Genomic DNA, 24,765 nt, shown 5'->3' with positions numbered 1-24,765 from the left:
TATTAAATAGATTTATTATACCAATAAAATAAAAAAGGACCAACGTGTGACAACTTTCACCCCGCTATGATTTTGTGTTTAGGCTATAATTATAGCGCTTTGGAGCTTTTTATTTTAGTGCAAATACCATTGTTAAAAGCCATTTGCTGTAATTGTCATTTTAAGATGAAGAATCGCGCTTGGACAGCAGCCGCAGCATTTGCGAGGTTATTGACCGGCATCGCTTTATATTTGGCGAACAATGATTTGGATTGGCGAGGTGAATGACCGCGCTCGGAGGGGCTAAACGTAGGCAGTTATTGACCCATATTGGAGGTGAAATGTAGATCAGTGGGCGAGAGCGGCGAAATTTGCCTCGGAGTAGAGAGTCTGTGCACGGAACTGTATGTATGTATGCGCAAGCGCCGGCTTTGTTGTGCATTGATGTTCGATTCATAATACCATTAGTATTCCTTTAATGCCATAATAGACATGTTATAAATATGAAGAACAGACTTTAAATGTATACACAGTCGAAGTATTATATGTTTTGGCTTTTGATTTATCCAATTTCAAGTTGAAAAATTTTTCTTAATTGACAGCAAAGTCCTAAATGAGAATTATAGGGGTAAAACGATTTGACATTAATTTACTATACCATTAGGATTAAAATCGCGTGAAAAATTTTTGGTTTATGGGATATGATTGTATTTATAGCTGACGAACCTTCGACCTATTTTAACACGTGCCCGGAAAGGCTCCATAAGTAATAAAATATACGGCTGTTCTTGGAAGAGTTAAAACAGTTTCTTCTGGGTGTACACATAAAACACAAAATTTTTCGGAGTCTTTTATGGTCATTGAGTAACGGGTTCTTTGTTGTCTGAGGTGTTACCAAGATGTGGTATTTGTAATTAAATTCACATAAATATAATATTAACTTTGACAAATGCAGTACCAAAAATTAAAATTACCTTTTATGAATAAAGAATAGAAAAATGTAACAGGGATTTTATTGAAGTGCAAGATATATAATATTGATGGCAAGGGGGCTTTAGAATACTAGAGAGAGAGCATGCTTGTTTTTATTTAGTTCATTGGCACTTTTGAGGTGTGTCAAAAGATAATTGCTGTGACCATTTGAAAGTTTCGTACAACAATCCCATTTCCCGATTTTTCTGATTTCATACAATCGATTTGATTAATTGAATGAACATGATTGTAAATTCGACCTCTTTAACGATATTAGGGCATAGTTCTTAGGTAATATATAGCAGAATACAGGATAGCTTATGTTATTGTGATATCCATTAATGGAACTAATATTTTTTCCACTTCATTGAACACCACTCTATATAAATAAAGAATGGAACAGAAAATAGACAAAATAGACAATGTCGTACACAAAGGGCGGACCTATGGTCGCTTCCGCACATCGTAAATTATTTCTTCTTTTTATGAAAACTAGTATTATTATACCCTAATGGAGCTATTTAACTGTCGTACATTATACTACATAACACGAAACTGCAAGCTAACAAAGATAGTTGATAGTTTTTTATTATTAAAACTTTGCACATAATAATAATCAGCTTTGATATGTGAATGAAAAATTGTTAAGGAAACTTACATATACTGATAGCAAACATTTTCAAACCTTGTGTACTGTGTGGACGGTTTATTGTGGAAAACGTAATATTAGCAACCTGAATATAAACTTGAGCCATTTTTTCTCATTTTATTAGGATGAAATATACTAAAATATTAATTTTTGTTCATGGAAAACAACTGCTGAACGTGTAAAATTGAAAATAATGAGATCTAAGACTTTCGCGAGTATTCAATAAAATAAAACTAATATTTTTCGGAGTTTGTCTGTAAGTTGCTGAAAAGTAACTGAAACATCGGGATTATGTAGTATTTAAAATAATAAAATTCGCGTAGTAAATCCGAAAAATATTAGTTTTATTTTAAATTGAAAACAATTTATTTTTAAAGGCGTAAAATTACTATAGAATCTTATGTAACAAATTTTAGAATATTATATGATCGTATTTCAGAAAGTAAAGTCAGTCAAAAACTTTGTTTACCTTGAATCTGTTATGGGATGATTTTATGAAATAAGACGTACCAATTCAAAGACATATAGAATTGTATTTCTATATTCCCTACTAAATATAAATCACAAGTCATTGAAGGCAATATAGTACCGTTTTATTTTAAGACAACATATATCTATGGCTAATAAATATATGGGTACATGTGAATATTACAATATATTCATATAATAAGTTTGTTCTAGAATCATGTACAAGGTCCTAGTATTAGAAAGATATTAATTATTTAATCGATTTGAAGACCCTTATTTGTGATATAGGGAAAAACCTGGATAGAAAAGTTATACCTTATGCGTCAGTTCGGTGTGAATCATAGATTTAATTTTTAAATGTTATCGAACATACAGAAATATGGTATGTAAATATCCCATAACAACATTTTTCGAATAACAAAAATGTAATGCCCTACTCTACAGTACTTATCCCACATACCAAAATGTTATATTGTGACTTGTTGCATGTAACACGATGATATTGACAGGCGTATCTTAAAGTGGCACACTTGCTTAGCAATAACGTTGGTATACAGCAACAAAGCGTGGATCTCAGATGACCCCCAAGACTCACTCAAGACCTGCCATGGCTTATACAGCAAGCAATGTTAACAGTAATTGCATTAGAAAACGCTGTTTCAACGATACTGTAGTACATATTTATTGAATACGTTTACTAACCCATAAACGTACAAATCATTAGATTCTGGTTCCTTTTTATAAACATTAACTTGATGAGATCTAAGACTTTCGTGAGAATTCATTTAAATGAAACTAATATTTTCGGATAACTACGCGTACTTTATGTCGTGAATCACATTTCGTCTGCCCGTGATCTCGGTTGCTGCATAGTAACCGAAACGTCGGGAGTATGTAGTTTTTAAAAATAATAAAATACGCGAAGTAATTCGAAAATATTAGTTTCGTTTAAGAGGCCATTAATAAAGAAATATGTCAAATGTCAACAACGTTTTGCAAATTTTTTGTCCGGGAATACATAAGTTTTTGTTAAAAAATGCGTCTTCTATCAATAAGGAGTTCGATAATTCTCACACTGAGACACGTCAATAACAGTTTCTCAGAATAATTATAAAACGGCTGAGAGTTCTTATTATAGTGAGTACAGCAAACAACTTATGTCACATCACACAAGGTTACTACAGTGAGGAAATTCGTTCTAGACTACTTTCCGAAAGCGGCGAGAAGAAAGTACTTTTACTCGGAGACGTACAACGACACAGTTTCCACGATTAATATCTGATGAAGAGTCGTCCACTAGTTGCTTTCCAACTACTTCATTACTCCAATAGCCTGTTCAATACTGACCGTGAGTTCGGGTGCTCAATGTTGAAAGTTTCTTTGTATCTTGACCAAGTATTGATTCTGGTACTGTTTGTAAAATGGTGTAATTGTGAATGTTTGATTATGATATTTTTAAATAATATAATGATTTATTATTTTTGGTTTCAGTTATTTTCCCATTTATATATTAATTTATAGGACATAGAAATATTATTAGGGCTAATGTTTTTACACCTAAAAATAATTGCAATCTCAATAAATGTCAACAATAAACAGGTCCAATTCCAATTTTAAATTAAATTTAAGTAAGTCGTATAATAATAAATTGAAATTTTCTAGAACTTTCCCAGATATCAATCTGTGACTGGATAAGAGAATTGCATTCAATATTTCAGATAACCTAGTTATAAGAAAGAAAATAGATTTTTAAAATTCAATTTTGGTCAAATTTAGTGTTAATCAAATTCTAAAGGAAGGTAAGCAAAATCTTTTATAGAATGACATATGAGTACGCAATCAAATAAATCTATGATATTCGTACATACTTTCATCTTTCTGAATAACAGTTCGTATTAAGTTTCATGACGTCGGGTAAAATGTGAAATTATATTATAAATCGCAGAGTATACCCGAAAATTACAGTTTAACTTTGAAACTACGAATAGTCTAGTATAGTTTTAAAACTCTAGTATAGATAAAATATTTTATAATATTTATACTTAATTAATAATTCAAAATATCTCAATTATGAAAAAACACTGCTACTAGTGATCTTTTGGCAATGTCCTTCGCCAACCCACTGCTCTAACTGCAAGTTATTGTGAGTGGTGATGTTACCGATGTTAATTCAATGGACATAGAATGAAAACCCTAATTAATATAACCAGAAGTCCCCCAAGAACTGAACTTGTTCCTGGACCCATCGGGTAGTAACCCGGGCCTGTTTTTCCTCCTTCAGTATTTATCAATAAAGAAGAAATCATGCTGCCCAAAGCTATAGCAAAAGATAGGTAAAGAAGTCCTTGAATTCTTTACTGCCAATGTAAACCCCTACAGGGCTGATTGAAGCAAAAAGGGAGGTTATAACTTATAAGGTGGAATACATAATTAAATATTATTTAAGTTCTTAAAAATTATTCTTGTTTACATTAAATGTCTAATAATAACTACAGTTTACTCAATAAAATAAATTTCCATGTTGCATATATATATAGATTTTTTACTTTTTTTTTGTTTGTAAGTATGTAGATGGATACAACTTAATCGCAAAAGAAAAAATAAGCTATATAAAATGGTAAATTGTTGAGGCGGTAAACGGTTGTAATTAAATAAGATAAGCATTTAAAATACTAAAGGTAAAAAAGCATTGCTACACAGATCTTATAACGATGCTGTTGCTATGCGGTTGTTTGCCAGACATGCTAAAAAGAATAAAAACACACGTGCTTAGCCGATGACGCAGCGATTGAGGGGTTGAATGGAATATTGGCGCCGATACTGGTTTTTTCATATGACGCAGAAACATGTTGCACTTAAGGATTTTCCGCTCATTTTCGATAAAGAAACCATGTTAACCAGATGTAAGAATTCATTGCTTTGTCACGTTTCAATTCAAATCCCAAAGGTTTTTTTATTAAACATTATTTATTAACACTACATGTTACGATTACTTATATGCTTCGATTACAATAATATATTAAATTATACATTAATTTACCGTTATATTCATACATATAACCCTAATTATGTTTTAATATTGGTTAAAACTTCTTTAAAATGATTGAATCAATCAAATCTCCTTAATCATTCGTGTAATTTCGAATTAAATATTCATTTGCCTATCTTAGGATAGGTTCACACAACAGGTTCTTAGAACGATATAATGTTTCCATGTAATATATTTGATATGCACCTGCTCTTATTTGGCCCTCCCCATTTAATTGTGAACGTGTTGCGAACACGGCCATCAATTATCATGACAGTTTATTTTTGTCTTGGCTTAGCCTGTGAGTAATGTCTTACATGCGTGACAGCTAAGCCTTATAAGTTGAGTTTACTTTTAACGTTGTAATAAATGTGTAATTTACGTAACATATCAGATGAGGTTGTTTGGGAGTTCTGTATTTAAGTTGAAGATAATCTACAAGAAATAGTTTTTTTAAAAAGATCTTGATATATTTATTTCGCAATGGGATATTACTGTGCAGTATTAAAACAAGGGAATTAAAGAGATTTCGTATCTCCTTTGCCTAACTTTCCAGCCACGTTGAATTGGCCGTGGTCAGAAGTTGGTTTTATCTGGTTGGTCAGTTATTAATCAAGAAATGCATAAGTCTCGAAGTTAAAATTATAGTCCTCTGTAGGGCAAACGATTAACTTAAAAAAGTACAATACAGTATATGTTTACAGACCTCCTTTGTAAAGAATCAAGACCACGGGGTCGCTTGCACGTTCAACCGTTGTGCTCTTGGACCTGACAACCAGAAGTCTCTAACCTAAAATTATAATCATTACAAATATATTCATTCACTCGGAGTTAACGAGCGATGAAAAAATTATTTTGGACTCTGAAAATAACAAAATTTTTAATCTCTTTTTGTAAAAACGTTTTTAAAATAAATTTACAATAGGTCTACTTTCAAAATTTTTATCTAAAAATAAAAGAAAAGAGATAAGTAAACTCATTTTAAAAGTTCAACTAACCAGCTCTTCTAAATAGATTTGTATTTTCAGCCTGTGTCACCTTTCTCATTGATTATCTGCAATGACGTACATATACTGTTAATAACGCTCTTTAATTATATATATTTTTTTATTTATTTTTATTTAAAAAAAGAAGGTGACCTCAAAACTAATTAGTTAGTAGAATCTAAGAATGTATCAAATTCCGTCTGACAAAAACTTAGATTAATTGAATGAGACCTTTATTAGCGTATATATTTAGGTAAAGATTTTACTGAATAATATATTTTATTGGCATTTAGAAATCACTAACGGCAGAAGAAAATTCCGTTGTGATTGTGGGATACACATTTAAATTACAAAATCATTGAATTCGATTTTTTTAGGAAACTATCTACCTACCTAAAGTCTACATGTGCTATATAACGTAATAAAATTTAACTTGTGTGCGTGTAGGAGAAAATTGTGTAGTACCTTGTTATTGAAAAGTATTTATACATACATACATACATGTATTATGTAAGTAATAGAATTTTCAATATCAAGTAACAACATCATTTATTTTCATTAGTACAACCACGGAAATAATTTTATTTTCTGGAACTAAAATTATGAAGTTAATGAGAAGATAAACTACTTTTACAACTTCGACGACGAAGAAGTTAAATTATTATAACTTAACTGGTAACAAACATTTAATGATTTTTTTTATGAGTTAAACTGAACTCATGTTTAGAAACAAGACATATACATATGTTTAAGTAACGTAAATTATATAATGAATTTTCGGATAAAGATCCATTATTTTAAGAATGTATTAAATGTTATTGGAATAACATATACAGACAGCGACAGCCATATAAAACCGTATAGCGGCTTTCGTTAGAAACGTATGAATGTTACGATCACAGCGATAATGGACGCAACTGAGTCAAAGGCCAGGCTATCACTCGAAGAGTGCCCGGGCTGACCTTGCTCCAGATGAGTCGACCTTCTCCCTAGCTAACGAGCCATGCTTATCTCGTGTAGCTATGCATTAGTTTCAATGACCGGCCCACTGCTCTTAATTAAGCGGCATTCCCTGTCGTTACCATGAATGTTTCCAATCGTTATACCGTAATTTTTTTGGTACTTTCTGATAATTATTTTGGGTTGTTTTTCTTTATCTCGTCAAATATAATTTTACACTTCTCAAATTGGTAATTTTGAAAAATTTGTTTTATTTTTCTATAATAATCTTGGAAGTGTGTAACAATTAAAAATACAAAAAGTTACTTGAATTGTTAAATTAGGAGTTATTTATGAGTTTCGTTTTTGTTATTCGCATAAAATTCTTTTATCAAAGTATTCATATTTTTGTAATTAGCTAGAGCGTTTTTGATGGAAAAACATATACAAATTGGAATCCAAATAATGTATGAGATAAGACAATGAATGAATCACCAGCATGACATTGGATAAACCTTATAGACGGTTGCATAAAAACTTCATACTTGTAATGTGTTAGTATATCATGGGGTCATTGCGGACAAGCGACAAAAAATATAACATTCAATATGATATATTTTTTAGGCTAACTCTGTTAGATTAAAGCTGCATCATATTTGAATAAACGGAGATGAAAGTGATGCATTTGTTTATGTTGTTGAAACGTGATCCCGTCCATGTATATCTTAGCTTTCTGCAAGCGCTGAGCCCCCCACCCTGGCGGGGCGTGAAAGCACCGCGGCTGTGTGCAGGCGCCTCTAAGTGTGTCACGCAGGTCGACGAACGCCGGCCTAGACCTACATACAGCAATTGGGGCACAATCAGTGACAGTACCGCTGGCGCATTGACCCCGCGCGGTGAAATGCCCATCTCTCTACTTCACACTCTTTCTCTCGACGTCTTCACATTGATTTTCCCATCGATGATTCTTAACTTACGTCTTAATGTTTTCATTTCTTGACTAACAATTACATGTAGATTTATAAAGCGGTTAAATTTCATTTATCAACAATACGTATGCCGTGATTGTAAGTACTCATTTATATTTTCTCTCAGCCATATACATACATCGCATGCTACTATCCGAACTATTTAACGGAACTGACATATATGAAACTGTCATTAAAATATCAAATAATACGCGATATATTTTTTGTCACTGATAATAAGTACTCTTATAAATGTAAGGAGATGGAAGCAAATAATGGAAATAAATCATCTCAAACGAATGCGTGTCCATGTTTTTGTCACGGCTTGTAAGCAGCTCACGACGCGTGATGCATTTACAAATAATACGAGTACACATAAATATTGTTTCCTTTTCACTTTCAAATCTTCAAATATTCTGTGTGACAAAAGCAATATATATACATAATATATTAAATATGTATATGACTAAAATTTGATCTTGGCATTTAATTACTCTGAATTAAAATTAGTTAGGTCTGACGACCTAAATTGATTGTAACACATTAGGAGCTTTTTAAATATATATGAATGAAAATTTGTATAAAATACCTATTTTATAATATTATTTGTATAATATACATTAATTTTTTGAAATTTAGACTTATTTTAGCTTTGAATTAAGAATTTCTTAGATGATTATTAGAGTTATTGTTTTAATTATAAATTTTAGACAATATCATTCAAATTATTCCACATAGTTGTGTTTAATTGTAATATTTTCTTATAATATAATAATGTTAAGTGATATTGTTATACAAACAAAATTAACGATTTTAACGATTTTATGACGCAATAAACGAGTATTATACACAATTTAAGGTAGTTTATACATATGTATGTACATCACGTATTACAAATCTATTGCTCTGAGATATTTTTCATGGAAATTTAGCTACTTCAATACAGTACTGGTGACGTCAGGTAATACGTAGTTACTCCCTTCATACTCAAAAAATTTACTGAATAAGTTGAACACAACAGATTAGTCCAAATTAGTTTTCGAATTTTTATACTATTATGAAATAATATTATTTTAATAATAACTACTTCAAAATATTGAAGCTTATATGTATTACTTTACGTAGTTTGTACCAAAACATTTCAATAATATTTCAATTAAAATTTTTCTTCAAGTAACATGATCTAAGATTTAAAATAGATGCATACATATAAAGATATATTTAAAATGTACACAGATGAACAAGAGCGAATGGAAAAGAAAGTAAAAATGATCGTAATGATACAAATAAGAAATATGCGAACATGTGCATTGAGAAAGGCGCAATCGAATGCTGTGAATCATCTCTTCTAGGGAGAAAAAGTGATGGCGATCCAACTGGAAACATCAGATTTGGAGCGAGTATTGTGTGCAGTTGCTTCGTTCTCGCGTCTCGATGCACATGTAATGCACATTTTTTTGCCTACTTCTTCACTTTCTTCCTATGTACACTTTCTAGGCTTTATGGTGAAATGTCTACGCTTTCTAGCGCAACACTAGTGCAAGTTTTTCTGTTAATGAAAACGACATGATACGGCTGTCAATTTGTTATAAATGTGCAACCTATTACGTTCGGTCTAATAATTTTTAAAAGATACAGGATTTCTCTGGAAAGCAAACTAGTCTCTATCCGTTTGTAATATATATGTTGTATTGCTGTATAATATTTCTATTTAGGTCACAATCTATAAGAGCCAGCCGCTCTGGAAATCTGCATAGACGGATGTTGGTGCTATTAGATATTGTAGGTTTCTCTATCGGAGAAACTTTCGGTTCAAGCTAAGTGTGTCGGGGCTTCGGGCTGCCTTTTTGTGGTCGTGCACCCACGGAAATTGAACCGCGACAATAAACTATGAAACATGTCTATGTAGGCCATCGTCGAGAGTCGCGGGATAGTTGTACGCTGATCGTTAGTCGAGTACTATGCAAATAGGTAGGAACTTTCCTCTGCTTCCTCGGTGACGGTCGCGCGGTCGTTGTATCGATTTCACAAAATCATACATCTCCGAAAACAGATGAATTTTAATTTAAAGTTTTTAATAAAAAATATGTATATTATAAATATCTTTTCGGTCACAAGGTGAAGAAATAAAAATGATATGCTTGGATTATTTTTGAGTACAAAAAGTAGTATAAGCTGGTTGTTGAAATTTGATAAGCGATGTGATACATAGTTTTTGGAAGTGGCCGGACTGAGACCACGACCCGCACAATACGACGGGCGCCTGCGCACGCGGGCTCTGCTGCGCTAACCTACTTGGCGTGCGTTGATCTCTTTGTTTGTAAACATGGCGTCGTCGACGTCGCTGTACTCTCCTCAGAACATCAGCTTCCATTTCGTTTTCTCAAACTTAATCAACCAAATGACTAACACTCATACGTTATGACGTATGACTTGTTAGCTTTATGCTTATTTTCTTTAAAAAAAAGAATAAAATAAGATACGTAAAAGTATTTTAAATTAATAAGAGTTACGAAAACCACTAGTTCACTTAATTACTTCATTTAAAATTTAGGTAGGACCAAATTGCTAGCTATTTTATAAACGTAAATATTAAAATTGTTAGTCAAAGGCTGGTTTTAAATAACTATTATATACTTAACGTGTTAAAGTATAGTTAATTTATAAATGAATGGCATGAAATTACAGTATAGCTACTTAGTCATTAACCATAAGATGAATTATTAATACAGATAAATCTATCAAGTAAATGATGTCGATAAGTATTAAAATTTCAGTTTATGCGGAATATTTGTATATATAAACCGGTTATAAATGAAACAAAACGAATAATTCCGTTAACCTTGATATGTAACAAGGTTTTGTCACTACGCCCGGTAAGTTTTATAAATCGTTTTAAAATGTCACGAGTTGCTCAAGAGTCTGTATGCTGAACTTTCAAACGTGCTCGCTTTGTAGCTAAAGAAATGTTTAGTCGGAATGGTGTTTATTAATTTAATTAAACTTATTTAGTATATCAAAACGTTTGGGTGCATTGTTGAAACATCATAATACTTCGTGCGTATAAGCTGTCCGCGAGATTTGACCTCAATTCTTGACTATTTAGTATTTATGCTCACCACGCAGCTGATACAACTTGTTAGATATTCAATGAACGTTCTAAGACGAATGTCTTATAAATGTTCTAGATATCTATCATAATTTTTAAGTGATTTTTATTGTTACGAACATATTAATACAGATACCGGAATGTAATATTATTTTATATTAAAATTACATTATATTTTAGCAAATTTGAACTTGTCAACTCTCTTTGTAGATTACGTCCTTTTATTTAAGTAATTTTTGATTATTAATTAAGTTTCATTGAAAAACATATTACCAAACTTTCTCATGGTTAAATATTGCCTTTAATTGTCTATTCACCTTAATTCGTTATATATTTACAAAGTATTTATATAACAAGGTTGTAAATTGATTGTCTTAATTTTTAAGTCAAATTTTAAAACAAAAAACAATTCAATAACCGTATTCATCTTAATTCCAAGCATACAAACTTAACATTAGACAGATCGTATATCAATCAGAAAGTTTATTATAAATAACACAACAAAGTTATTTATATCTCGTTTTCTAAATATAGTTTATATAAAAGCATGCATTGGATTCATGGAAATTACTCAGATCTTTATTTATAGATGTATTTTTTAAGGATATTTTCATCGTGTACGTGTCATTATCGCTTTATCATGTCTGTAAGCTGTACGTCTGAATATTAAAAGTAGGACATCCGTGTGTAGTCTATTATAAGGAAAACTATAAGGATACTTTTATACACGTCTCTAAATATAGAATATTCCACGCGCTTGCAAGGAATGCTGGGAATCTTCGAGAGTATTGAGCAACACCTGCTCAACCCAGAGGGTAAAAGCCTTGAATACATTGCCCTCGTGGCTTCGACTGCCTTTTTAACGCGAGCTAAAAATAAAAGAAGGAAGATGTACGCACAGGATGCGGGAATTCTAGAGGATAAAAAGACATGAAGTAATCTAGTACATTGACTGGCCCTAAAAGAAGTGGACGGCGGGGGTATTAACGACGCCAGCTAGGTCTGTAAATGAGAATTAGCATCTTTTATTGATACAAATATCTTAAGTTTCAATAGATCACAGCACTTATTAGAACGTGTAACACCAATGTCTCGTGTATTTTGTCAGGAAACTTGAAAGTGTACGATCAATTGAATTGTCTTACAAAATATAACTTTTGTTTTATTACATTTCATAAATTATATAAAATATATTATAGCTGTTATTACCACTTAATTTGTTTCTCGAATTGAGATTTATTGGAATATATGTTCTTGAGAAAAATATGCTCTAAGTAAATGAGAACTTTCAAGGATCACAACTTGCCCGTCACATTCTTTGCAAAGGAAAAAGATTTAATTTATATTAATTAATGAGACCAGGAAAAAAATGACACTTTTATATTTCTATTATAACTAGGAAGTATATATGTGTAATTGAATAACAAAGCATATGTTTATTTATTTAATTTAATAGCTGTAACAGATTTTGGCTCGTGACTTGTTTAATGCGTTCATATCGATAAAGCGTAAATGTCCTTATAAGTGTTCGGAGGCTAGTTGCGCGGGCGTCTACCTCATGTTAACCTTGCATTGTGTCAGTAACACTGGTCACTGGATAACTGTACGGTAGCTGAATGAGAATAGCAAAAAGTAGGACTTGGTATAGTTCTGGAACGAAGCTGTAAATTCAAAACAATATCAGCCGTATATTTTTTATCAATGAATATGTCATAGCAGTTCTGCATATTAAATAACATAGGAATCGAAACGTATAGAGTCCTTTCTTTATGGGGTATGTTGCGTAATTTAATTATCCGTAGTCATACGTGCCCCGACTTTATATCGGCTGGTTTTAAATATGTTCGACAAAATTCTTCGATGTTGCAACGACATCATGTATAAGATGACTAAAATACCGAATAGAGAATATTCTCGTCACTTCAATATTTTGATGATAAAAGATAAAAAAGGGGTCGTTCTGTTATTAGTTCTTTTTTTTACATTGAAACGAAATACTTGTAAGACATGACGTCTTTGTTCATACTTTTTAATTTAGTTCCTTCTAAATTTTGATTGGATAACTAAATCTTAATTTCCACATTTGCTTTCGTATATATAGAAGTCGAGTCGAAGGAGAGAGAATAATAAAAGTCCGCTTTTTGGTGAAACAATGTCTATAGTTATATTTCCATGATTGAAATCAATAATCTTCCAATTAAGATTTTGACATGGGAAACATAAGAAGAAACATTAGATTTTAATGTACCATCCTTTATTTTATACTGCGCATGCTGGCAGTAAATTGGTATTCATGTGAGCGTTTGTAATTTATAAGTACAATTTTATTATTTATCTTTGACAGTGGAGGCACGTGGACACACGTATTATAGCCATTAGTGGGTAGCGTAAGCCCTAAGAGTTGATCGTTATGATTGGCCCATTAATAGCTGCTCGGCCGCTGACCGGCCTTCACACTCAACGTGCGGCTGCGTTTGCGCCTGCCTGCGTTCGACCTCGCTGTAGTTCTCAGGCTTTTAATTTTACTTGTGCTTACACATTACACATAAAAATGTTCATTTATAGACGTTAGTTTCAATAATATTATTGTTATCTTCTATTATAGAAAAAAATGTACTGAAGCAATAAAATATTTGTATTTTCAGATGAAAAAAAAAAAAAAAGTTAATGAAGTTAATCAGATCGTGATAATATTCATATACAAATTAACATGTATTTATATTTTTACTCTAGAAAATATTGTATTTATGTAAATAGAATGCAGCCATACCAATAAACAAATCCATTTGTCTGTCTGATGCAACTGCGAGTGATATGATGATTTTTTATCTTTGAAGGTTACTACCGAATAATATCATTTGTTGTAGCTCCTTAAGATGTACTTTTCTAAATTATAATTGTATAATTTGTTGTTGCAGATCGAAAGCCGGCTAAATGGATTCCAGGAGAACGAACGCGTTAAGGATAAATTGGTTGAAAAAAGCGTATAACCGGGTAGTGTCTACAAAATCAATGAAATATTTAACACTTGTATGTAAATTCAAGAAAGAGACATAGTCAATGTGTAAAACAACTACGATTTAACCTTCTTAAGAGACCAACCTAAACATTTAATGTCATTCTGCTAAATTATTTTAACAAACTATAATTTCTGTTTTAACTCTATATCCCTTTCTTGTTTCTCTTTTTTGCCTGTATATATCTATAATTGAGAATTTGAATAAATGAGAGTTTGTTATTTTAAAACGTTAACAAATATATAAATCTTAAAATTTGTTTCATCCCAAAGGGTTGAGAGTGTTTTGGGAAGATTAATGAAAAAAGAACAACATTTAACTTTAAAATGGCAGTTCTTTGAATTTTTGACAATTTAAAACTTTGGATAGCTGTAGATCTAAGCTGAAAATAAAACATCAAATGTAATGGAAGTAACACATTTATTTTGAACACCCTTACGTTGAAAGTAGTCTCAGAATATATAAAAATCAATTTAATTGACATAAAATATTGGAGAACTAGAAAAGCGCGAGAAATTATTTACTGCGAGAAAAGAAAGAAACTAAACTTTTTGTCAAAAAGGTAATTTTTAAGAGGTTAGCATTTTCAAAATTTGTTAAAAAATTTATAAACACTTCAAAAACTTGCTCTATTTCAACATATAAAGGTTTTTTATAGGATAATAAATAAATGCGTTTTCAAAATGTAGATGCATATGATTCACGTCATGTGGCAAAATTATTATATTTTGACACACTGTTTATTATATTGATGTTTATTACAGTGCTACGTAATAAAAAAACGCTGCAATAAAAACAAACATTTGACAATACATTTATACAACGACAGAACAGTGAGAGAACTGTTATAATTATTTAAATATTTAAGGTACTTCTGGGTTAAACCGAATAGTTGAGTGAATTTTTTTATATTTATATATATTATTTGTTGATTATCAGTGAGTCAAAGTGGCTTTTTGATCAAAGCAATGTATACACGAGTATTCATTTCTTTTTATTTTTAAAATGATATTCTGTAGCAAATGTGTACACTCTACTTTTATACTTTAAAATCATTCCATTGAAAATGATTTGATAATCTGAATAAATTGATAAGAATAACAAATTATTGTGGGCCTCTTCTTGCATAAACAGCGTCAGTCGCCAACGGGCTTCGAGCCACGTGACTAGTGACAGACGAAGTAGACTGAAGTTAGTTCAGTTCATAAAGTGACATCATACATATCAAGTACGAAAACCACCTGCGAGGAAGTAAGGTTAGTTTAATTATATATTTGCTGCACAACTGCATTTCAACTACAAAGATACATTTATAGAATAAGCGCCGAACACGTCATTCTTCGTGTACATTTATTATTTATAGTTGGCAGCACTGTAACAATCACGGAATTTGAAAGGTTATATTTTATGACATTGAAGTTTAAAGATAAAATATTATTAAGTTGTTGATACGAAGCTATTGATGAAACTAAAATTTATTTTGTATTAGTATGGCGGAAACATTTCTTTCACATTAGAGTATTAAATATTTTATTTTATAAGTTTCATATGTTAGTAGGTAAAATGTCAAACATAGAAATTTTCAATAGAAATATATTGGTATTGTTATTCGTTTTTTATTACTATGGGCTTGACAAATTGTACTCGAGTCGACTTCAAATTGACAATGAATTAAATGACGGACAAGGATACATATCACAGCCTAACTTGTTTTTGTCTTCTCAATGATTTCAAACTATAATGTTAGAGAATTTTGACACGTGCCTTAACGATGGAATTTTTGACATAAAAAGGTTCCACTAAAAATTATATTACATTGAATTTATTTCTTTTATCCAAATGTAGATTTATATTCTTAATAAATTAAGATTCGAAAATCCGACAGCATGGCAGAATAACGTATTACCATCGTGTTGGTTTATATTAAAAAGATAAAAATAAATATTATTACATATAAACCGACTTTTTTTTGGTAAAAGATATCTTTGCATATATAATGATTGATCGTTTAAAAATCTTCGCAGAGGATAGTATAACTGTAGGTATATGAATGAAAAATTGGATACTAATTTGTAATGTAACGAAGCAAGTTCGTATTAAGATTGCTAGTTCTCCGCACTTGCTGGGCGCAGGCTGCAGTGTGAGCAAAAACAGCAAATTAAATATATAGACTAAGAGTACGTAAATATATCTAATGAGGATTATACTAAGGATGACAAATAACATGACTGCCTGAGAGATACCTCCATCTCGTCTACCCGGACCATGGGTTCAAATAGCAAGTTTGCTGAAAAGGAACCGAAACGTTGGTCTTATGTAGTTAAAAAATAATAAAAAACGCGTAGTATCCGAAAAACTAAGTTTTATTTCTATGAATACAATCGCAAATCTTACGTATCTTTAGGGTTATAGTAGTGAGATAAAAATCTGTAAAAATTAATTAAGGCCTAAAAATATCTTTAATTTGTGTGTCTTTAATATTATTACAATTTTAATATTATTAATTATATTGTTAATTATATGTATAATGTCTATATGTGTTATTTCTATAACTGACTGCATATAACATAAAAATAATAATATTCAGTTCAAGATAAAAATAAACATGGAAAAAATATTTCTGTACATTCACGACGGCTTGAACAATTTTTGTTGACCATTTTTTTTTCAAACATTTAAGGCCATTTTCGCCGTCATTGAAGTTACTACGAGACTAATGTTTGTAAATAATGATTATTAGATTGTAAAATCTAAATGTACATACCGTAAAATGAATAAGGAAAATCAAATATAATATTATCAAACATTCCACACTGCTCTATATTAGTACTTATCTAGATTGCACCCGTGCGAAGCCTAAGCGGGTCGCTAAACTACGAGTACATAAATAAATAAAATTTTAATGTCTCTTTACAGTATTCAAATAAATACTTTTTATGGTTATGGAAGCATACATGTTACATAATATATTGATAAAACATTTTTTGTTTTTCTGTTTGTTCCGGCTAATCTCTGAAACGTCTGGTTCGAATTTGACTTGTCTTTCTCTGGCCGATACTTTGTAAAGAGAAGTAAACAATAAAAAATACTTTTCAATACAGATCATTATTATAATTATTTATTTCATTAATGTTGTTTGTATTGTTTTTCGTAATCGATGGTTTCAAACTATAAATTTTATGTTACACTATATTCATCGCTTATCTTCTTGTAGCGACTCCATTAATTTAAATCAAGTAATGATTTATATTCACTCTAACAGACATTAGTCCCGCTTTATATTAATGTTAAATCATTTATCAAACGGTGGTATTTTATCAAATTATGAAATAACTAAATATTTTATTGATAGATATGAGCTTATGTCTATAAAAGTATATGATTTATTACTAATTGTTTTGTATATTATATCGTAACGTATGTAAAGTGTTATGTAGTTATTTTGAAATATTACAGATATGGACGTTATATTCTTATGGCTCGTAACGATCGTGCTGGGATTTTTGTTACTCAAACAACTTTATCGATGGCGGTCTTTACCCCCGGGCCCCTGGGGTCTGCCTGTATTTGGATACCTACCATTTTTAGACCCAGAACAACCTCATTTGACCTTAACTAAGTTGGCGGAGCGTTATGGACCAATTTATGGCATAGATATGGGGAGCACATACGCCGTTATTATTTCTGATTATAAATTAGTTCGGGAAGCGTTTGCCAAAGATGTTTTTTCTGGAAGAGCTCCGCTATATTTGACCCATGGAATCATGAGAGGCTTTGGTATTTATAATGGTATACGATAGAAATAATATTTTTTTACATATCTCATCAAATTCTTGTAATTTCAGGCATAATTTGCTCTGAAGGAGCTCGGTGGAAAGATCAACGCAAACTAGTAACAACTTGGCTTAAAAGCTTTGGTATGAGCAAACATAGCGTATCCAGAGACAAATTAGAAAAGCGTATAGCTTCTGGTGTTCATGAAGTTGTTCAAGTATTGATATTTTTTATTCTTTCAATATTATTTTATGATATACAGACTGTGACACTAAATGCAATTTTTTAGCGTAGCGTAATAACCTCTAAAATTATACTTGTATTTAATACATCCAAATAACATTGTTTAAATATAAAAGATTTTTGTACCTGACAAAAACCGTCATTAATTCTTGAAAGTGACCTTTTCTTGGCACTGACAAATGTTACCGAGACTCTAGCAGAAAAACACGATCTCTGAGTTTTGTTTTTATAATGCGTTTGGGTGATGCTATTTACCATTCTTTGCGAACACTTGAATAATTTACGTCACGCGCACATTTAATTTTACATTATCATCTACTTTTAGAATCTTAGGGAAAACAATGGAAGTCCTGTTAATTTGTCGGATATGATAACGCATTCTTTGGGCAACGTTGTGAATGATATTATATTTGGTTTCAAATACGATGCCGACGACAAGACGTGGCGATGGTTCAGACAAATACAAGAAGAAGGTTGCCATGAAATGGGCGTGTCTGCTATCGTGAACTTCCTTCCGTTTATGAGGTAATATGGTGAAAATTAAAGTACAGAGTAATGATATGATGAAAAAGAACTCAACAATTAATTGATAACTTTAACATTTAACGGAAAACGGAAGCTATTTGAGTGAAAATTTATAAATTCACTTATGTATCTCTATATATCGCTTATAATTATTGAATATATACTTAATCTGTCAGTTCTGTGTTAAATCAAGGAACCGGAACAACCCAAGTGAATTTCGATTTGTTATTCAAATAATAAAAACAATTTTACAGTTAATATTTACTGTTTCCTCGTGATATTTCGTATAAAGACGTAATAGATTACTTGGTATTTCCTGAGGTTGTGTAAAATTTAATTGAAGAATAAATTAATGTTAGTAAATATCAACGGAGATGAACAATAATTTATATAAATTAAACTAAACAACACTTATATATAAGTTACAGTGATAACTTGACGAGACATTTAAACTAAGTCAATGATTTCAGATTCATATCCCCGTCTATTCAAAAGACAATGGAAGTTTTAATTCGAGGGCAAGCCCAAACTCATAGATTATACGCTAGCATCATAGCCCGCCGGCGAAAAATGCTTGGTTTGCAAAAACCTGCTGGAGCTGAGCGCCCTGCACACGATAAGCTGTTTGATGAACATCCTGAGGGGTTCATAAAATGCACAAAGTATAGTAAGAATGCATCAAACGACGAAGTACATTTTTTTAATCCCGATGTATTAATTCCATCCCAGGATGAATGCATTTTGGATAAATTCTTGATAGAACAAAAAAGGAGATATGAAAATAAAGAAGAGAGTGCAATTTTTGTAACCGACGAACAGTTACATTTCTTGTTAGCTGACATGTTTGGGGCAGGACTTGATACTACGTCTGTGACACTATCGTGGTTTTTACTGTACATGGCCTTATATCCGGATGAGCAGGTTAAAAAACCTCTTAATTTGATGATAACTTTATATATACTCATAATTAGTTCCCTTAATCAAAAAACAAATATAAACATCGTAGCGAATCTTACAATATTAGTCAGACCTCGTAAGTTGTTTTTTCCAATGAGTATATCCATTCCAGGAACTCGTGCGTGAAGAAATATTATCTGTGTATTCAGAAGAATGTGAAATCGACAGTTCAAAATTACCTAAACTTATGGCTGCGATTTGCGAAACACAACGAATCCGGTCTATAGTACCTGTGGGTATACCTCATGGATGTCTGCAAGTATGTAAACAACATTATTTTAAACAGTCGTAACGATTTTTTTTCTAGCGAAAATATTTAATTTAAGGCAAATTTCTCAAAATTATATTGAACAAATTAAATATTCAATTGTAATATTATTTATAATATAATTCAGGAGACCTCTATATTTCTAAATAAATAATAAATCCGATTTGATTATAAAAATATACCTCATATATATCAGAGTACCAAACCAAATTAACGAGGTCAAATATATTGTATCGAAATGCGATAAAACGTAAAAATTATGTGTTGTCATAATTTATAAATTCGTTATAGTATTTATAACTGTGCATATCTCACTCTCTATTGTCCTATTTATAGTCTCATTGGCTTTCAGGATACATATTTGGGTAATTATCGAATACCAAAAGGTGCAATGGTCGTACCGCTGCAGTGGGCAATTCATATGGACCCTAACATTTGGGAAGATCCGCATATTTTCAAACCAAGCAGATTCCTCGACGAGAACGGCAAATTGTTGAAACCCCAAGAGTTTATACCGTTTCAAACAGGTATTTATTATCAATTTAAAACTTTTAATATAATATGTTAGCCATAATAAATTTAAATTATTTTAGGTAAGCGAATGTGCCCTGGCGACGAGCTTTCAAGGATGCTTACGGTTGGCTTCATGGTTCAATTGTTCCGATCTTTTCGCGTGCGACTTGAATCAAAGCCCCCCTCGACAAAGGAAATGCAAGGAAAAGTTGGTGTTACTTTGTCGCCACCTCATGTTCTTTTCGTTTGTGACTCTTTATAATTATTATAATATCCTGCTAATATAGAAGATTTCGTCTGATAGTCACTATTACGTATCATAAACAGTTTTTATATATACGAAGTTTTTTTTTTTTAATCTTCGTCGTAGTAATTATATTCGTAAGTTGTTTATTCAGATATAAACATAATAAAAAATAATGCTCAGTTGAAATAAAATTACATCTTATTTTCATGAAATTTTTATCGTTTATTATGAAATACAATTTTGTAACATAATTTTAAAGCAATATTTACAAAGCTTGAGTAAATAATGGTTAAATTTACTGAAAACTCTGAATTTTTACATTCCAAATAATTTACGATATTCAATTAACAGCAACTTTGTTGCAAATATATGCAATTGTTGTATAAAATTATGAAATATGAAAGATTATACTTATAGCGAAAATTATCGCTCTTAGACTAGTTGTTGGTTTCTGCACTACCATGGAATGTTACTTAGTATATTACTCATGATAGACGCATAAAACTAGATATGTATGTAAAAATGAACAGTTACAATCTTACAATAATATTAATATTCACACGTAACACAATAACATGAGATCACACTCAACAGACCACACTCACAAATGACATCTTCTAATAAATAACATTCTACTATAAACATTTATTTTGGTATAGGAAACTAGAGCTTAAGATGTTAATGAAATGATAACTACATTTCGTAACGAAACAGCTTCATTTGATGTATGTGATTGAAGATCTCATAGATCAAAATCTATACATAATACTGAAGTTATAAATTAACAATTCATAATCTCGACGATGGGAATTTTAGTACATCTAAAGTAAAGTTCTGTTTACTATTTAATTGAACACTTTATGCACAGCCTCGACATTCACCGCAGCGATGTCGTCACTTACTTATAACTTAATTAAATTTATCATCGATGCGCTCTAAAACGAGTGATCATGGAATACTGGTGGGTATGTAGTGGCAATATCATCAGAACGCTTAATGCGAACCAACATGGCGCAAGTGTGGATGCTCGTGGACCAGGACAACAGGCGGAGCTGGTGGCGAACGAGGCACGAACTTGACGCGGAAAGGCTGTGGCGAGATTGTGGCACCCACCGTTCCTTCTAGAGATGGTGGCGCTGCACCCGCCTCGGTTTGAACATCGAATTGATGCATCAAACTTGCGAAGAACATAAACATTTCCATTCTTGCCAAAACATCCCCTAGGCACATACGACGTCCGACTCCAAACGGCATAAAGTACTCGGGTCGCTTAATTTTTCCATTTTCATCTATAAATCGACTTGGATTGAACTTGTTGGGCTCGTCCCAGAGGTTTGGATCCATATGTACACAGTTGATAAGAGGAACGACTTGGGAACCAGCAGGAATTCTGTACCCATTCAGGTGAACATCTCTGTGAAGATATATAATTATTAGAAGACTGATACTTCAAACAATAACATAAATAAACATGAAAGTATACCATTTTGATACATACTTTGTGGGAGAATGTGTCGTGGCCAAAGGTACAATGCTAGACATGCGGAGAGTTTCAAGTATCGTAGTTTCTGTGTATGGTAAACTGGACATGTCTTCAATAGTTGGAAGACGCTCTCGACCAATAACCGTATCTAATTCCTCTTGGACTCGTCTCTTCACATCAGGGTTTCGTAACATGAATACGATCATCCACAAAAGTGAAGACTTAATAGTTTCCATGCCAGCGGAAAACAAGTCTCCGAGAATTTGTTTAAGTTGTAATTCTAAAAGCAAATAAAATAATAAAACTCCATCCGTTACTAACATTTTATATACAGAGTGCGTTATAAATATTTTATATGTCATTACCATGATTTCTCCCGTCAAATAAATCTCCTTCTCTGCCTTCAAGTTTTGCTTTTTCAATTTCAATCAAATAAACATCAATGAGGTCTCTAGAATTATTGATGTCGAGAGTATTTCGGTGTTCATCGATTAGAGTTTGATAAAATGCAAACATTTCTTCGCGGTTCTTTGCAACTTTTTCTTGAACTTGAGCTTTGCCTGGTAGATACTATAAAAAGACATTAAATGTTATTATCGTTTAAATATTTACATAAACATACACATGTTCATATGATATTTTATATAATATTGCAAGAGAACTTACGTTGTATAGAGGAATGTATTCTCCATAATGGATTTCTCCAAATAGTCTCATGCCCTCTTCAATTAAATGGTTTAGTCTAGCAAATCGGGCATCACCGTGACTAAAGCGTACTGACATAGTAATACCACAGATCACGTTAGACACGCCCAAAGCGAGAAGCGGGTTGGGATCTACTGGGGCTGCTTCTGTGCATTGCAAGTTATCCATCAGATCGTGAACTTCGTTCTGTTTAAAGAAAATATTAAATTAATATCATGTCATATTTCAATATTTTTATAAGATTATTCAGGTATAGAAATATTGTTTTTGCTATGACGTATAGAAGTAAATACCTTAATTCTCGCTTCCATGATTTTCTTGCCATTTCCCATGTAAGTCATGCCGAATTCGCGGAGTTTCTCGTGCAAGAACCGGCGTTGGCTCTTCCACAGGCGACCCTCACTATTGACGATACCTGAACACAGTGAACAATGTTTGAGTGAGGTTCTTTGTGTTTATAAATTAACTAAAATTTATTCTCGTACCCATAATTATATATATATATAATTGAAAAATCTCAATATTTAAAAAAAATTGTCATGCGAATTTTTGATGATTTAATGTATGTATATGGGAAATATATTTTAGTTTTATAAAATATGTTTAATCATTCTAAATCTTTCCTAATAATTACCTAGACCATCCAAAATATGCATCAATGGAGTGCTGGGTCGACCGGTGAACTCCTCCCGTCGAAACGCTTCTCTGATTAATTTATAGTCACTCAACACCACAGTTAGTTGATTTCCAAGACGAGCGGAGAAAAGGGCACCATAACTTCTCGCAAGCTCCAAAAATGTTTTATGGCGAACCCCAAGGAAGGGTAGGTAGCCGACGACCGGCGGACTCCATGGGCCGGGTGGTAACTTTCGGATTTCACGCACTAGATTTATTAACCGCATTACCAAAAATGTCAAGCCAACAGTCAGCAATAGCGGCATCGTCGTACGCGAAGTACAGTAGCTCATCACTTGCCACAGTCCCCACAACAGTTTTGAGTTAGAGAGTATTGTTATCATTTTTAAAACTTTATTTTTTATTTTATTTCCGTAAAGAAAAGCTTTATCAAGATTTAACTGTGAATAACATTAGTGCGCGGATTATCAATCGCGGTACGCGGTGTCCTTAACGCAGTGATCGTATACCGCGTGCGACGGTTGTCTACGCACTGGCGCGGCGCTGGCGTGGCCTTGCGAATAAATACGCTCTGGCGGCGCGCGCGCAGGTTCGTCCCACCGGCGCTCCTCTCTCCGCGACTTTTCCGTTGGCCGGTTCGCTACGAAACTCGTAGCACGAACTCTGTAGACACGAATTATATCCAGAACGTAGTGAAATGCTTTCTAAAGTATTGGTTATCTTATATGAAAGTCGGTTTGCTTATGCTTTTCATTTATTATATGAACTGTTGGTCATACGGATCTTGATGTAACACTGCAAATATTGATACTCGAATTGATGTCAATTCGTTAGACTTTAAATTTGGCGAGGGGTGAGAGGGGGCTACCGAGGTCACGCGGGAGTGCATGCAGATGATAAGATTAACGAATTGCGTAAGTTAGTGCGAAGCAAGGTGACGGCGGGTCGACGACACAGGCACAAGAGCCTTGGGCAGAGCGCTACGAGATCGACCTCTAACCGACACTTAAATATCGCTCTCAAAATATATATTTATCTCTCGTTAGAACATTTTTTTTTGTATGGAAATGAAAAAAAATGTTTATCACTTGTTTTAATGATATATAAATGTTTTTTTTTTTATATTTGCATGAGACACAATAACGATAAATCAAAACGTCTCTACATTAACAATTGAGTAATTTTAAATATTAAAATTAAACATTTATAGGACCTGTTCAATATATGGAAATAAAAATCATGCTCCTAAGCTATGTAGTTTAAGAAAATATATCCTTAATTACTAACACTCATTACCTA

General features: G+C 32.1%; 2 protein-coding genes and 1 long non-coding RNA gene across 4 annotated transcripts; 2 read left to right on the top strand and 1 right to left on the bottom strand.

Moving 5' to 3' along the window:
• The first annotated feature begins 13,542 nt into the window (after positions 1–13,542).
• LOC133320153 (uncharacterized) lies at positions 13,543–14,526 on the top strand. Its single transcript, XR_009753598.1, has 2 exons — positions 13,543–13,665; positions 14,017–14,526. It is a non-coding gene; the product is annotated as an uncharacterized LOC133320153 (long non-coding RNA).
• A 714-nt stretch (positions 14,527–15,240) lies between these two features.
• On the top strand, positions 15,241–20,732 carry LOC116767366 (cytochrome P450 306a1). 2 transcript variants are annotated; one of them, XM_032657653.2, is made up of 8 exons: positions 15,241–15,371; positions 17,572–17,892; positions 17,961–18,106; positions 18,458–18,657; positions 19,128–19,578; positions 19,727–19,873; positions 20,235–20,409; positions 20,476–20,732. In XM_032657653.2, the coding sequence occupies exons 2-8, from the start codon at positions 17,574–17,576 to the stop codon at positions 20,655–20,657; spliced, it is 1,620 nt and encodes a 539-aa protein (XP_032513544.2). In that variant the 5' UTR covers positions 15,241–15,371; positions 17,572–17,573; the 3' UTR covers positions 20,658–20,732. The 2 variants fall into 2 exon arrangements, with proteins under 2 accessions (XP_032513544.2, XP_061383393.1); XM_061527409.1 differs by having other exon boundaries at positions 15,281–15,371; positions 17,553–17,892.
• A 108-nt stretch (positions 20,733–20,840) lies between these two features.
• Positions 20,841–24,019, bottom strand: LOC116767365 (cytochrome P450 18a1). The gene is made up of 6 exons (XM_032657652.2): positions 23,465–24,019; positions 23,124–23,245; positions 22,792–23,016; positions 22,491–22,695; positions 22,141–22,405; positions 20,841–22,056 (listed from the first exon to the last, which is right to left on the bottom strand). Exons 1-6 carry the CDS (start codon positions 23,847–23,849, stop codon positions 21,636–21,638), a joined length of 1,623 nt encoding a protein of 540 aa, XP_032513543.1. The 5' UTR covers positions 23,850–24,019; the 3' UTR covers positions 20,841–21,635.
• Positions 24,020–24,765: the final 746 nt, after the last annotated feature.

This window comes from Danaus plexippus, assembly GCF_018135715.1.
Source record: "Danaus plexippus chromosome 9 unlocalized genomic scaffold, MEX_DaPlex mxdp_26, whole genome shotgun sequence".
Taxonomy (NCBI): Eukaryota; Metazoa; Arthropoda; class Insecta; order Lepidoptera; family Nymphalidae; genus Danaus; species Danaus plexippus.
This window is presented reverse-complemented; position numbering and strand designations above follow the sequence as displayed.

What these genes read in the sequence shown, in the direction of transcription:
- LOC116767366 (XM_032657653.2), top strand. Translation starts at nt 17,574, where the DNA reads ATGGACGTTATATTCTTATGGCTCGTAACGATCGTGCTGGGATTTTTG. An exon ending in TGGAATCATGAGAGGCTTTG is followed by an intron (nt 17,893 to 17,960) that starts GTATTTATAATG and finishes TTGTAATTTCAG; the next exon opens with GCATAATTTGCTCTGAAGGA. An exon ending in GTTTATACCGTTTCAAACAG is followed by an intron (nt 20,410 to 20,475) that starts GTATTTATTATC and finishes AAATTATTTTAG; the next exon opens with GTAAGCGAATGTGCCCTGGC.
- LOC116767365 (XM_032657652.2), bottom strand. Translation starts at nt 23,849, where the DNA reads ATGATAACAATACTCTCTAACTCAAAACTGTTGTGGGGACTGTGGCAA. An exon ending in TCATGGAAGCGAGAATTAAG is followed by an intron (nt 23,017 to 23,123) that starts GTATTTACTTCT and finishes TTCTTTAAACAG; the next exon opens with AACGAAGTTCACGATCTGAT. An exon ending in ATTTGACGGGAGAAATCATG is followed by an intron (nt 22,406 to 22,490) that starts GTAATGACATAT and finishes ATTTGCTTTTAG; the next exon opens with AATTACAACTTAAACAAATT.